Genomic DNA, 15,615 nt, shown 5'->3' with positions numbered 1-15,615 from the left:
AAGCCTTGGTGGATATGGGTGCATCGCTTTCTGTTATTAGTCTCTACCTTTGTTCTCGTTTGCGAAAAGTGAAGACGCTGTATGATGGTCCTCCCCTTCGCTGTGCTAATGCAGTTTTTGTTCGGCCCTCCGGTGTTTCCACCGTGCGAGTTTTTATTGAGGGCATTATTTACCACATACAGGTTATTGTTCTGCCCTCGTGTACTAGCGCGCTCATTTTGGGTTGGGACTTCCTCTCCTCAGCTTCAGCGGTGATATCTTGCCGTCAGAGAGTCATTCACATGAGAGACACTGCGCTTTTGTCAGATATCGATGCTCATAGCCTGTGCTTCGTCACAGCTGCTGATTACTTCATTCCTCCAGGTCATGAGCATATTCTGACGCTCACATCTGATACTATCAATAATGGTGATGTGTTCCTCGCACCGTGCGAACGTTACATATCTGGCAGCCTTACCATTGCTCCTAGCCTGGTGCGGTTTCAAGATGGTAGAGCGTTTGGTCACGGCAGTTAACCCTAGTTCTTTGGATGTTGCGCTGCCCCAGGGCACCTCTGTGACTTGCTTTACTGACACCGAACCACTTTCTCTGGTGTCCTTCCACGCCGAACCGCCATCTTTATCTACCAGTACCGATGACCATGCTACAACGGCTGCTTTAACTGCCACAATAAATCCCGATCTCACGGCGGCGCAAAAGGAAGAACTTTTCGCTGTACTTCAAAAACACAGCGCTTCGTTTGATATCCATTCAAAGCTCCTGGGCCGCACTTTCGTTGCAGTGCATCGCATCGAAACCGAAGGCAATTCAATTGTACGCCGCCGCCCATATCGTGTGTCTTCCGCTGAGCGGAAAATCATCGAGGACAACGTTGCTGACATGCTCAAACGGGACGTCATCCGGCCATCATCCAGCTCTTGGTCATCACCTGTAGTGTTGATCCGGAAGAAGGATGGTTCTGTGCAATTCTGCCTCGATTATCGAGCATTTAATAAGATCACGTGCAAAGACGCGTACCCGATGCTACGAATAGACGACGCACTTGACTCTCTCCAGGGCGCTGAATTTTTCTCTAGCCTCAATCTCCGTTCTGGGTATATGGCAAATACCTATGTACGAAGCTGACAAGGATAAGACGGCATTTGCAACACCAGATGGGCTGTATGAATTCAACGTTATGCCTTTCAGTTTATTTAATGCTCCTGCCACGTTTGAACACCTGATAGACACAGTTCTTCGCGCCCTTAAGTGGAAAACATGTCTCTGTTATTTAGACGACATCGTTATTTTTTCTACCACTTTTCGTCAGCATCTTGAGCGTTTGGACGAAGTTTTGACGTGTATCTCGAACGCTGGACTACAGCTAAACACAAAGAAATGCCATTTCGCCAGCAAGAACATCAAAGTGTTGGGCCACCTTGTCAGCAAAGACGGCATTCGGCCGGATCCTGACAAGCTTTCTGCCATGATGAGCTTCCCTCGCCCAGGAAATCAAAAACAACTACGAAGTTTTCTAGGCCTGGCGTCCTACTTCTGCCGCTTCATCAGCCATTTTGCTGCCATCGTGTCGCCACTGCACAAGCTGTTGACGTCAGGATCTGCCTTCACTTGGACCGAGGACTGCGAGCATGCTTTTCAAGCCCTCAAGCATGCCTTAACATCCGACCCCGTTCTGTGTCACTTCGACAACACACCTACTTGCTTGCACACCGACGCTAGCGGCCATGGGATCGGTGCAGTTCTACAGCGGGATGCCACTTCACGAGAGAGAGTTGTTGCGTATGCCAGTCGTGCTCTCATGGCTGCCGAACAGAACTACTCGATAACAGAGCAGGAATGTCTTGCCGTCGTTTGGGCTATACAAAAATTTCGACCATATCTGTACGGACGCCACTTCACAGTAATTACAGTTCATCATGCCTTATGCTGGCTATCTTCTCTGAAAAATTTGTCCGGTCGCCTGGGTCGTTGGGTACTCCGTCTGCAAGAGTGCAATTTTGGCGTCGTCTACAAGTCTGGCAAGAAACACCAAGATGCTGACGCTCTCTCTCGCTGCCCCCGCCACTACCATCGTCGAGTACGCTTGTTCATTGTGCGTCACGTGACCACGACGATGCGTCACCCTTTACGTTATCCCAACTAGCGGTTACTCACGCTGGCTTCTAAGCACTACGCTCAATTCGCCTCGCGCCAGCGTGATGATCCCTACTGCAACCGCATTATCAAACGCCTAAGTGGCAGATTGCCTCCGCCTAATACCAGATTGCGTCGATAACTACGGCAATTCAAGCTCGACAACAATGTTCTAAATCGTTACGTTTACACTACCAATGGACACCAATGGGTTCCAGTTCTTCCACGTTCGCTACGTCATCAAGTCCTCGAAGCCTTTCATGACGACTCATGTGCAGGCCACTTGGGATTCCGCAAAACATACAGCCGCGTCAGGAGACGTTTCTTCTTACCTTTGTGGCCAAGTACGTTGCATCTTGCCCTCTGTGCCAACGACGGAAGCGGCCTAGATCGTGTCCTGCTGGCCTATTACAGCCCACCCCATGTCCCGAGATACCTTTTGCCATCGTTGGAATCGATCTAGTCGGGCCTTTCCCAATCACGCCAGCAGGTCATCAATGGATCGTGACAGCTGCTGATCACCTGACACGGTACGCAGAGACTGCTCCTCTACGTACCAGTTCTGCCTCAGATGTTGCCAATTTCTTTCCAAACGCCATTGTGTTGCGCCATGGGGCACCTCGCGTCCTGCTGAGTGATCGCGGCAAGACTTTCCTGTCCACCATCATTGAAGACCTACTGAGGACTTGTGGCACTGTGCGTAAGACGTCAGCCTACCACCCTCAAACAAATGGATTGACAGAGAGATTTCATCGCACACTAACAGATATGTTATCCATGTATATCGGACCAAACCACGACAACTGGGATACAATTTTGCCATTTGTGACATTCGCCCACAACACCGCTGTCCAACGAACTACTGGTTACTCTCCTTTCTACCTCGTGTACGGCCGCTCACCGACATTCACCATCGACGTTTCTTTCTTAAATAATCCAACTAACGCCTCGGCAACCATATCTGAGCAGTTCATCTCAAGACTTGGCGAATGTCGGCAACGTGCTCGCCTCAATACAGAAGCCAGTCAGCAAGATCGCAAACTACGTTACGATAGTTCTCATCGCGACGTCGCCTTCAGTCCTGGGGATGAAGTGCTGCTTTGGACGCCTATTTGTATTCCAGGATTGTGCAACAAGTTCCTGTCACGCTTCATTGCACCATATATAATTACTGAACAAACATCCCCTGTGAACTATCGTGTCACTCCCGCCGAGCTTCCTTCGAATCGTCGTTGCCGTGGTTCTGAACTAGTTCATGTTTTGCGTCTGAAGCCATTCGTTCGACGTCCCTTTTCCGTCTAAGCCGCGGCCGGGCTGGCCGCTCGCGTGCGGGGAGGACAATTAGTGTGAGCATTGTTCATGCGCTTCATCTTCTCATCTGTATATACTCATCATCACCACTCTGGCCTGGGTTGTGGGGCTCTGGCTCGGTGAATAAAAGAGTCTTCCGACCTAAACGTTGCTTGACAATATAAAAATAACAAAAACATTAAGTTCGGGGGGTTGTAGTGCCAAAACTCCCAAAACCCAATATGACAATGATATAGTGGTGGAATCCTGATCAGTTGTGACCACCTGGAGTTCTTTAACCCCTTAAGGGCTTATGACGACCTAAGCTCGTCATGAGCAGTCGCCACTTTTTTGCTTATGACAACCACAGGTCGTCATGGGTCTTCCGCAATGTTCCAAGAGGCTTTTGACGAGCCCAGCTCGTCAAATGGTGCGTTTCTATTTACAACACAGATGGCAGCACGGGTTCCGTCATTGGTGCTTTTGTTGAATGAGTGTTTGCGCACTTGTTGGCGGGATGCGCGCCTTGTGTTTTCCTCGCGTCATAGAGGTTTTTGACGAGCCCAGCTCGAGAAATGGTGCTTTTCTATTTACACCACAGATGGCAGCATGCGTTCCATCATTGGCGCTTTTGTTGAATGAGTGTTTGCGCAACAGTTGGCGGGATGTGCGCGTTGTTTCCCGCGCGTTTTATAAACAAACATGGCCACATGTTGACGGAAATGGCAAAAACGTCCGCAAGGAAACCAGGATCTGGTTCAGGTGGTGCGAGAAGGCTCTCTGCGCAGTGCCGTGCTTCGAACACTATCACACTAAGTGAACTATCAAGGAATAGTGCATTTTGTGCGCAGCAATTCAATTCCAACCTTTACTTTCTAGAGTAAAGGTTGGGCACCTCAAATGCCCTATGTATTATAGAGAACTAACAGACAATAATGCCTTTCAAAGGCATTATTGTCTTACACTGGCAACAACAATCATGATGACCCTTCTCTAAGTGAAGCAGCTTCTCTATCAGTCCAAAACGATTCCATCGACGATAACAGCGCTTGCTCATATCTCCAGCATGGGCCAGTGTACATAAAGGCGTAGTTGAAATTCGGTTGGCGCCTCAAATTGACCTCGGCAATCGCAACCCTGACGTATGAAAGCAAAAAACAAAACCAGGAGAGGTCACAAAGCATAAATGTGTATAAAGACGCATTTCTAAATCTGCAGGGTTCTTTAAGACCAAGGTATAAGTTCGAAACTCTCAGACTGAAAGAGTTGTACGTCAGCACCTGACTGTGTCTCTGTCTGTACGCTTTCTAGTGCTGTACCCCGACCATGAACCAGCTTGGCCAAACCAAAATTCTGCTATATTAAAGTCCAGTTTCTCAAAATGACTTTTTTGGCTGGCAAGGCTGCTTGCTTAGTCAGGAGACATCTCTGGAACTGCTGATATGACTTTTCTCATTTTTTTTTAATTATGTGCCTGAATAAAGTTCTCAGGGTAAGACAAAGCCATTTCAATATATTGTGCCTGTAATATGTGATAATTAAAGTTTCATTGATGAAAGCCTAATCAGCAGCACTAAATTCAGTGCTCAGCTAAAATTCTTCAGCAAGGAAATTAAAAAATAACACCATCTCCGCTAAAGGGGACCATGAGGCGATGCGAAGCAATGTTTCGACATGTCACACCATCGTTTCCGAGGGGGAGAGGAAGTGGAGAAGGAGAAAGTGGGAGAGGGGCGAATGGGAGAAGGGAGAAAAGGGAGTGAGAGAGGGGAGATGAAAAAAGGAGAGGGGAAGGGGAAAGTGGGAGAGGAGGTGTGTGGAGAGGGTTCGCGCATGCACAGTAAGGGTGGTCACTACGCACACCACCACCACCACCGGTTTGAACTCCGCCATAAGATGCTTCGCATCTAAAAAGGGCTCTGCCTTGCCCTAAGGTACCCACATCCAGGAATCAGGATAGTGAATTTCACAGTGCTAAAACATTTTCCATATTCTTCAGACCCTGACTAAGGGACCAATGTGGACTACTCTGATACATGGCTGTACCTTGGGAACCAGTGAACATAATTGCATGAAACGTTGCGGTTCTTCGAATGCTTTTGCTGTGTCTATCTAGAAACAAATTGAAGAAAAAACACTATTTGAAAAATATTTGAAAGTTGGGATATTCATGCAGCAGACACATAGTTGTGTGACTGAAATGATAATGAAGGCCCTTACCAGAGATGTCGTCCACATCAAACTTGAAGTAGGAGAAGTTCATGAACCCAGAGTCTTGGTGCAGGTACATCATGTCAGGGTTCAGCCGTGTCAGGTGCATCACAAACTCGGCAAAGCCTGCTAGGGCCAGCTGCAGAGTGAACTGCGTGACAAAAAGAATAAATGGCAACTACAGGCATACTCAATCCAGACATTCAGGAAGCCAGAAACTCTTCTGATACCTTTCATTCCAGCACACGATGTTGATGCAGCTTATGCAACTTCCATTCAAGTACCTGATTCACCCACCAGTTTTTCAAGCTTTCTATACATCAAATGATAAATGTTCCCCGACCTACCACACGCCCTTGTAATGCACGCAATGCAGGATGCTTCCAATCTTCGCAATATGGGGAAGAAGAAATCATACAGTGAGCTCGGTGAATATTACCCCACAAATCTCCTGCTGAAAAAGATGTTCCAATCCAAAGTGGAATTACAGGTAGTCATCGCAGGCTCTAAGCACTTTTTCTGTTTTTCCATCCTGACGAACGTGTTCAAAGCTGCAGAGCGGGGAATGTCAGAGTGGCAAGAGACCATGTCAGCATGCACCATCACCACTCTCGTCTATTTCTCTTTGAATGTGACCACTCTCACTGCCAGTTCAGAAGAGTGAGATGCCGGCATATGGCAGCACCTCGTGGTGGCCGCAATACTTACACGTCTATACTGTACTACAGTAGAACCACGCTGATATATGTTTTTCACAAGGCTCTGAGAAAAAAAAATGTCTTGGTTCAACGCAGTTATTAGCAGCTTTAAGGCGCAAGAGAACACAATCACGAGAAAGGATGCAAGACACGTCCCGTGATTGAGTTCTCTTATGCCTTAAAGCAAATATGAATGTACACCAACTCGCCCAACAGAAAGTTCTCTCAACACGGTTAAACCAAGCATGCCGAGTGATAGCAGCGACTACCGCAGCAAGCATGCCATGGCCGTGTCCCACATGTGGGCACCTCACTCACTCCATGTGGGCAGTGGCACGCTGTCCACATTTTTTTGCATTGATGCTGTGGATGTCACGTGACAGGTGCTGAGGTCTCGAGGAGTGCGCAAGAGAGAGAACAAACCAACAAAGCACATGTCTGTTGCCATGACGACCAGGGTGATGGAACAAAATATATTTTGTTTCGGTTTAAGTTTCGTTCCACCAAAAAAAGTTCTATTCTGTTTCAGAACGAAAAAAAATGTTCCGTAAGGGTTATTTGTATGCAAAAAATTTGAAGTTAATGCGACGATAAAGAATCAGGAGCCCTTCCCCTATTGGAGGAATGGGGGCAAGCAAAGCTTGGCGTGCCTGACCTAGTAGTGCTTTTCTTTCTTCCTTTCTTTTGCAATGCTAAATGCTCCCTCCTAACGTTCAGTTTTATTATAGGTAGCCGCTGTTTCCGGAACGCTGTTTTCAGGCTGAATCTGCATGCAGTCTTTCATGTTCTTTCCGGCGTTCGTCAACCTGTAAAACGGCCCAACAAAAGCACCATCGCACGATCATGCAAACACGGGTTAGGAATTCAATTTTCTCAAAGTTGGAATTTTCCTGAAATTTGCAATTCCCAATATGGACCTTAAGCGTTGTCCAGCAGATCGCTTTGAGTCCAAGTCACAAACGAGTGCTTAACCAAGCATGCACCACTGCCTTCAAACAACAGCACGAAATCACGGCGTCAACGGTTGGCCTTGACAGTGTGTGTGCACAGAAAAAAAAAGAAACAAGTATCAAAAACCACCGAAAACGCGCCCCCCCTGACCCCCCTCTGGAGACAGCCAGCCCACTCTTGCTAAGTCTAGAAAAATCGATAATCGAGACATGATACCATGCCGTGCGCCACCACCGTGAGAGGAACGAAGGAACTCGCTCTTTTTGAAGCTTCCACTGTGTTGCTGCGAGTGGATGAGTCATGTCAAAGATTGGCGAATTGGGGCGCAACCCAGTATAAGCACGCGACAACGGTAGTTCGAATCGGTCAATGAAGGAAGAAGTTATGCTGTACAAGTGAGAGCGTGGTTTGGTTGGCCAGAGGAGATGTGTAGAGCTATGATGTGGTGCTGTCAGTCGGTCTCTGAAGAAGTGCTGAGAGATGGCGCTGTGGGAGCAGTGAAGTGTTTTGAAGCCAATGTCGCCAAGAGGACATGTGATCACTGACCGCGGAAGGGAATCCATTAGACAGAGCTACAATCTACACAGAGAGACTTGTGAAGCCGGTGAATATGAAACGACTTTAAGTGTTCTTGATAGGCTTGTGCGAATAGTAAACTTTAGGTTCGAAACGAATTCCAAGCGAATAGTGATTTGGTCAAATAATTTTGAATCGAATAATTCAAATAGTATATATCACATATTATAAAGAAAAATGAGCACATTTGTCATGACCCAACTAACCTGCAAAATGTGTTTTTTAATTGAAACAAGGCATGTGCAAATGTAATTCTCTTTGGTTCAAAGGAAGTGGAAGCAACTTTGAATAGTAGCAGGACTTGACTTTCAGTATAATGCAAGTGATAAAATGTAGAACATGCTACATTTTAAAATTTACTATACTTAGAGCATATAAGCCAGTATAACAAGCCTTCAAACTTAAAGAATGATGAATTGATGTAAGGGTAATATGTTCACTTAACCTTGAAGTGGGGCTTCAGGGCAGTGCGGACTTTTCCTAGAAAGGTGTATTCACGGTACAGCACCCTTGCAATGCAGCGAAACCACCTTTACGGGGGGGGGGGGGGGGGGGGGGGGGGGGGGTACGTGCAGACTAATAAACACCTTTAGACTGGATGGGGCGCGCACACAAGAAGGAAACCACGTGAACAACACAAGCACCTTCTTCGCATTGTTTCCTTCTTGTGTCCCTGTCTGTGTGCGTGCCCCATCCAGTATACATATGAACCAATACCAACTAGTCCAATAGCCGTGCTTTTGTAATAAACACCCATTCGTTCATTTTGAGTGCTTCGAAATTTCTGGTAATTTAAATTCAAATCGAAGTGAATTCGAATACTGTAATATTCGTTCGAATATTTGAAGTGCTCGAATATTCGCACAAGCCTAGTTCTTGACTATTCTCGAGTGCTTGTACTTGTGCTTGATTGTTTCCCTTAAGATGTAGCACAAAAAAAGACAATAGACAAAGTGAAGACCACCGACACGACACGGCGCTCCTTTCTGTTGTCTTCACCTTGTCTGTTGTCCTTTATTGCACTAATTAGTTGTGTCTGAAGTCAATACGCACCAACTAGCCCAACTTGCTTCTCCAAGATTGTTTCCCCATCGTTGTTGAACCCATCCGAGGTGTATTGTGTTAAATAGCCTAGTGTGCAAGTTTGTGTGATGCCTTCACTGAGAATATACTTTCTTGCGTTATCAACTCTTGGCTCGGACTCGGTCTTTGAATCACAACCGGCATTCACTGAAGTGCTAAAATGAAACTTCAGTGCCGAGAATGTCATCTCCATGCTGGCCTGTGTGACTGGCACACCAAGGTCCACTTGTGTCAATATTAGGCTTGTGCAAACAGTAAATTTTAGGTCCGAAGCGAATTCGAAGCGAATAGTGATTTGGTCGAAGCGAATTTCGAAGCGAATTCGAATAGTTTATATCACATTTTACAAAGAAAAATGAGCATATTTATCATGACCCAACTAACCAGCGCAATATTTTTCAAGTTGAAACAAGACATATGCATATGTCATTCTTTTTGGTTCGAAGGGAAGTGGAAGCAACTTTGAGTAGTAGCAGGATTTGACTTTCGGTAGAATGCAAGAGATAACCTGTAAAATATGTTATGTTTTAAATTTACTATACATTGAGTACACAAGCCGGTATAACAAGCTTTTAAACTTAAAAAAATGATGAATCGATGTGAGGGTAATACAGTAAAACCTCACTAATTTGAAATTGGCTATTTCGAAATCCCGTATAATTAGAAGGATTTCTGTGGCCCCGTGTTTTGCAATGTAAATATGAGTGGATAATATCAAGCGGCGGTCAGTACCAGCCCGGTTAATTCGAAAACTTTGGGTGCCATGTGCCAATTCCCAAACCGATTTAGCCGCAAATCCGCAGAAATGATGGCCCTTAGGAGCCACAAGGCAATGCAATGTAGCGATACTAATGAGTGACAAGTGAAGCATCCCAGTCTCGCTGCTACCAGTGCAAGAAAAAACAAAACAAAAGGCAGTCACGTGGTCAGCTGAAATGTGTGCCTGCGGAAAAGACGTGCTTCACTGCAACACAGTGGTGACACGTGGGCAGCATGATGCATGCTTCTCTCAACGTCAGCGCGTTATGTTTACCCATTCTTTCTGGGAAAATCGAGAAATTAATACTGGGCGGTCTGATGCAATTCGCGATGTATGCGAACCTCCGATTGGTGGTTGTTCCGGCAATTTGCACACTTGCACTGCTGACGGAGTACTTGCCTGCAACGCCTACTTCGAAAACTTCAATGATCATCTTTTCCACCCAGAACACATCGCGAATTCCGTCACACTGGTCATTATTAAATTCTTTATTTTACCAGAAGGAATGGGCGAATGGTCGCATCATGACGCTGCGAGGAGCAGGTGACATGCTGCCCACTTGTCACCACTGTGTTGCAGCGAAGCAGGTCTTCTTTTCCGCGGGCACGCATTTCAGTTGACCACGAGATTGTTTTTTTATTCCTTTTCTTTCCTTTTTTTTTCGCTGTCAGCAGCGAAACCCGCCGTTTCCCCGGTTGAGTGGCAAAATTAGGACCAGGTATTGCTGGAAAACATAACCCTTGTAGCCGCAAACTAGAAGGCACAGCAAACGACCACCTCTGATTACTTCCAGTAATTCAAAGTTCCTTGCATCCCACTTTTTGTATATTTGGTTAATTCGAAAACCCGCTTAGATTTTTCAGAGTCCCAGTGACTTTGAATTAACGAGGTTTTACTGCATGTTTATTTAACCTTGAAGTGAGGCTTCACGGCAGTGCGGATTTCTTCTGGAAAGGTGTACTCACGGTATAGTACAACCCCACTGCAGTGAGACCACCTTTACAGGGGGTTACATGCGGTTTATATATGTCTATTCATTTCGGTTACTTCGAAATTTCCTAGAACTTAAATTCGTTTCGAAGCGAATTCGAATACTGTAATATTCGTTCGAATATTCGAAGTGCACGAATATTCGCACAAGCCTAGTCAATATAAACAGCTCTGGTTGCCACTCTTTCCATTTTTTGCAGAATTTCAGCACGTTTTTACTTTAGAATTCTTGCCTGAGATACGCACTAATACTGTCCCCTGAGATATGCATTAATGCTCACGTTGCATGGTCTCTGTTCCTGATTCCCAAGTTTTCTCTTGAACTGAAAAGTTCTAGGGGTGTGCGAATATTCGAAATTTCGAATATTTTTCAAATAGTGTTTGCTATTTGATTCGATTCGCACTCGAATTTTACTATTCGAGCTATTCGAACTTCCCAAAGACACTTAAGGGGTATTCAGACGGGGGAGAAATGCTCGGGGGATAAAGGCGGAGCCTAGTGACATCAGCTCGCGAGGAGAAGTCTCCACAAATGCCCCCCACTCACACGAACGAGGTGAACGGAGGGGGAGACCAGTGTTACTAGACTACTCTGGTGGCTTGCACCACCCGTTTGACGAGCTGCTGACGACGAGCTGCAGACGAATGTGCAGCTGCAGACTGGACACCCACTGCCACTCTCTGCAGGAGCAAGTGCAACAATGTGGCCAAACAAGAACCCGAAAATCCGCCATATCCCCCACTGCCGGGGGATTGTTTGTCCTTTCGGAAAGAAGGTCCCCCTCTCCCCCGAGGAGGCGCGGGGGCGGGGGGGGGGGGTCGCGCCCATTCGCTAATCCGTGACGTCGCGGTCACGTGATCCGCAATCCCCCCGTCTCCCCCGAGCATTTCTCCCCCGTCTGAATACCCCTATGCAGTCAACGTCCGACTGAAAGTGACCCTTCAGATTTTCGATATGCTTCACCTTACTACACTCTCGTATTGCGGCAAAGCTGCCTTTCAAGCTCCGTTACGGTCGAACTTAGCCAATACAGTCACATCCAATTGGAAGGGGTCCCTAGATTTTCAATATGCTTCACCTCATCACACCCCCGTATTGCGGCAAAGCTGCCTTTCAAACTCCGCTACGGTCGTAAATGTATTAACTCAAGAAAACGCTGGTTCCAGCATGGAGATGAAAGATGCGGCAGAAGTAGGGGCTCAATTAATGCTGTTCTCGACCTGAAATTTGGGCAGGAAGTCCGAAAAATCGGACGCCGAAGCTTTTCAGCATCCAAAATTTCAGATGTTCTTATATATCAACGTCTAGAGGCAGATTTGGAACTCCGGACTTGAAGGGAGCACACCCTTGTGCGCCACATCAGTTGGGTTTCCACAAAAGTTGAAAGAGGAGGAGAGGCTGAGGAAATGCCATCTTTGCCTATCACGTGTAAAGTGTTGTCGGCAACACTTTCGTTGCACCAAATCATGTACATAAATACAATTCAGGCTCTACATTGCCTCATTCTTGATAAGACAACTATGAAACACCATCCCGCCAGTGCCTCATCAACCTAGCAAAAAGAAACAATTTCATGTTGCTACCTCATAAGAATACGCTTAGGAATCCTCTGCAACATTTTTCCTGCAATTTCACTTCGAAGTATTCGAGAAGCATTCTAGAAATATTCGATTCACACTCACAGTTCAATATTCGAATTCGCTTCGCACCCAAAATTTTGCTATTCGCACAGCTCTACTGAAAACCGATGAAAAATGCGTCAGTGTCACTCCGGAACGAAATAATACATAACGTTTCGGTTACGTTGTCGTTCCGGTAAAAAAATATATTTTTTTTTTCACTTTTGTTCCGTTCCCACACACTGATGACAACGCATGTGCAAGGAGAAAGAGGAGGAAATTGACATTGGCTGAGCTTCAAGGTCAAATGCATGCACAAGATCATTTTCAGGGTCTGTAGCAGGGGGAGTATAGTTATTGCTCTAAATGTAGTGGTGAAATGCACGCTATCTTGTTTCAATGCTTAAGGTAAAAAGATACTATGCAGTGTTGCCTGGTGCACTTTCTTACACCCAATCAGCACCAGGCATTTTTTTAAGCACCTACAGTGCCATGATCACTTGAGCGTACATATTGCCACCTGCATGTAATGGGTCGAGGGAAAGAGCGGCTCTAGCCCAAAAGAAGAAACACCGCGCGCACCTCCTCTCCCCTTGAGAGCCAGCCCTGATGGACGCACTTTTCAGGAGCAGACTATTCTGTGGTTTATTAAAGGCCCCAGTACTTCTGAAGCCTCGTGACACTGGTCGAAGTACTGGGTAGCCCTCGCAGATGTTGCACACCCCTCCAGGGAGCCACCCTGCAAGCCCAGTGCCAGCCAAAACTCCTGTGCATTAGGCCAGCTGACGAATCAGGTTTGTTTGTTTGTTTGTTTGGGTTTTATTGGCGCAAGAGCTACTGGGCTATGCTGCGCCAAGAGTAAGGTGTTAAAGGGCTAGGATGAATCCGCGTTATTTAAAGTTTGTTCAGATATCCTATGTCGTCTAGAAACTTCATGACATTTGTGAGAGGCACTAGTGGGTCGTCTCCTAGAATTAATGATGGGTGTAATGGGGTGTGGGTCTTGTATAATTGACTGAAGTGTTTCTGTCGCAGTATTTCGTAATGTGGACATGTAATTAGAATGTGCAAAACTGTGAGAGGAGCGTTACAATTTTCGCATGTGGGCTGTGCTTCTTTTGTGAGTAGGTGACTGTGCGTGAGGTGTGTGTGTCCTATTCGAAGTCTAGCTAGGATGACCTCGATGAAGCCATCTTGGTGATGGCAGCTTTTCCACTGTCCTAATACCGGTTTAATGAGGTGCAGCTTATTAGTGTAGTTTGTGTTCCACTGGGTCTGCCATTTGTCATTCAGAGCTCCGCGAATGGTGCGAAGCCCATCCTTCAAAGGTACCTTTATATTTGATAGAGTTGCATGTTTGGCATTAGCCGTGCACCTGTCCGCCTTTTCGTTTCCTGGGATCCCAACATGACTTGGGACCCAACAAAAACGGATTGAGTGGTTCGGATTTACGTGTAAAAGTGTGTGTAGAATGTCGCCAATGACAGGTTCTTGCTGAGATCTGAAGTTGAGGGCTTTGAGGGCACTTAAGGAATCTGTGTAGATGACTGCTTTCTTGTGTTTGTCTGTTATCACATTTTGCATAGCTTTCCAAAGGGCGTAACTTTCAGCTGTAAAAACTGAAACGCATTGCGGGAGCCTTATGGTCTGTTCCCGCAATCTTGACACGATGCCGCATCCCACGTATTCATGTGTTTTTGAACCATCTGTGTAAAATTCACTGTGGCCGCTGTATGTTTCTTGTACTGAGTAAAACTCTTGTCTTATGTGCTCGTGCGGGGTGTCTTGTTTTTTGAGGTGAGTCAAAGAAAAGTCCAGAAACCGTGCGAAGTCGCACCAAGGAGGTAATCTAGATGGCTTTTCGGCTACATTAAGTGCTTCTTGTGGGATACTGTACTCGCGACACTTTTCTTCGTACTGAAGTATTAGGGGTTTAATGGCTTGCGGCTTATTTTCATAGTGTATTCTAGTGTTACAGTGATTAACGATATCGTTGCATATATGTCCTGGTAATGATCGAACTCTGAGCATGTAGGTCACCATGAGTTGTGTTCTTCTTTGCTCCAGGGATGGCTCGTTTGTTTCAGCGTACAGACTGAGAACTGGGGATGTTCTGTACGCGCCGGTTGCCAAGCGTAGACCAAGGTTATGCACTGGATCTATTTTTCTGAGGTACGATTGTCTGGCTGAACCATATACTACGCAGCCGTAGTCTATTTTGCTGCGTATTAATGATCGGTATATGTGCAGAAGACATTCCCGGTCAGAACCCCATCGTTTCCGTGACAAAACTTTAAGCACATTCAGTGCCTTAGTTGCTTTAGTTTTCAAAGTGTTTATGTGGGATATGAAGTTTAGCTTTCTGTCAAACATAACCCCCAAGAACTTGTGCTCTTTTTTAACTGGTAGGATAGATCGGTGCACCTTTAGAACAGGGTCGGGGTGTAAGCCCCTTTTTTGGGAGAAGACCACTGCAACAGTTTTTTCAGCAGAGAAACGAAACCCGTTTTCGGTCGCCCATTGTGTCAGTTTATTTATTGTGATTTGAACTTGTCGTTCACAGGTAACCATGTTTGATCCTCGGTACGAGATTTGAAGGTCATCGACATATAATGAATGCATGACAGAGGGGGGTATTATTCTATTTATAGAGTTCATTTTCACCACGAACAAGGTTGTGCTCAGTACGCATCCCTGAGGCACCCCGTTTTCTTGGATGAACACACGTGAAAACGTTGTTCCAAGGCGGACTTGGAAGGTTCGATTTGACAGAAAGTCAGCTAGACATTTGAGCATTTTTCCGCGGATCCCCAGATCTGCCAGATCTCTCAATATACCGAATCTCCATGAGGTGTACTTCAAGCCAAAGATTCCTGCCTACGCCAGATTTAACATTTATCAAAAATATGGCTGACGCACAGTGGACAAATACCCAGGAAAATATTGGTAGTGATCATTTCATCCTTGAGACCGTAATAAATGCCGGCCCCCCACGAAAGAAGGGAAAGAACCTGACCATTGTAGAATGGGATCTTTTCCGTAAAATACGGGCGGAGCAAACCAGTGCAGATGGAGACGCCATTGAGGACATTGAGACCTGGGCACAGGAACTTCACGACAGTGTAAAGAAAGCCACAAAAAATATACCAGAGAAGGCAGGGCTACAAAACGCGGATGCAAAGCTGCTACATTTATGGGAAGCGCGGAATAGCATACAGGCACGATGGAAACGGAAAAGGCTCAATAGAAACCTTAGACGGAAAATAGCTCAACTCGATAAGGAAATCGAGAAACACGCAAATA

The 15,615-nt window shown here is 46.0% G+C and overlaps 1 protein-coding gene across 1 annotated transcript in view; it reads right to left on the bottom strand.

Annotated features, from left to right (window-relative positions):
- Positions 1-15,615, bottom strand: part of LOC119384790 (transformation/transcription domain-associated protein-like) — a 946,434-nt gene that overhangs the window by 17,847 nt on the left and 912,972 nt on the right. Inside the window, 1 exon segment of the mRNA XM_049413130.1 lies at positions 5,644-5,785. Coding sequence (XP_049269087.1) covers positions 5,644-5,785 — 142 coding nt within the window.

The sequence above is a fragment of the Rhipicephalus sanguineus genome, chromosome 3 (assembly GCF_013339695.2).
Source record: "Rhipicephalus sanguineus isolate Rsan-2018 chromosome 3, BIME_Rsan_1.4, whole genome shotgun sequence".
Taxonomy (NCBI): domain Eukaryota; kingdom Metazoa; phylum Arthropoda; class Arachnida; order Ixodida; family Ixodidae; genus Rhipicephalus; species Rhipicephalus sanguineus.
The sequence above is the reverse complement of the archived record's forward strand: the minus strand, read 5'-3'. Positions and strand labels throughout refer to the sequence as shown.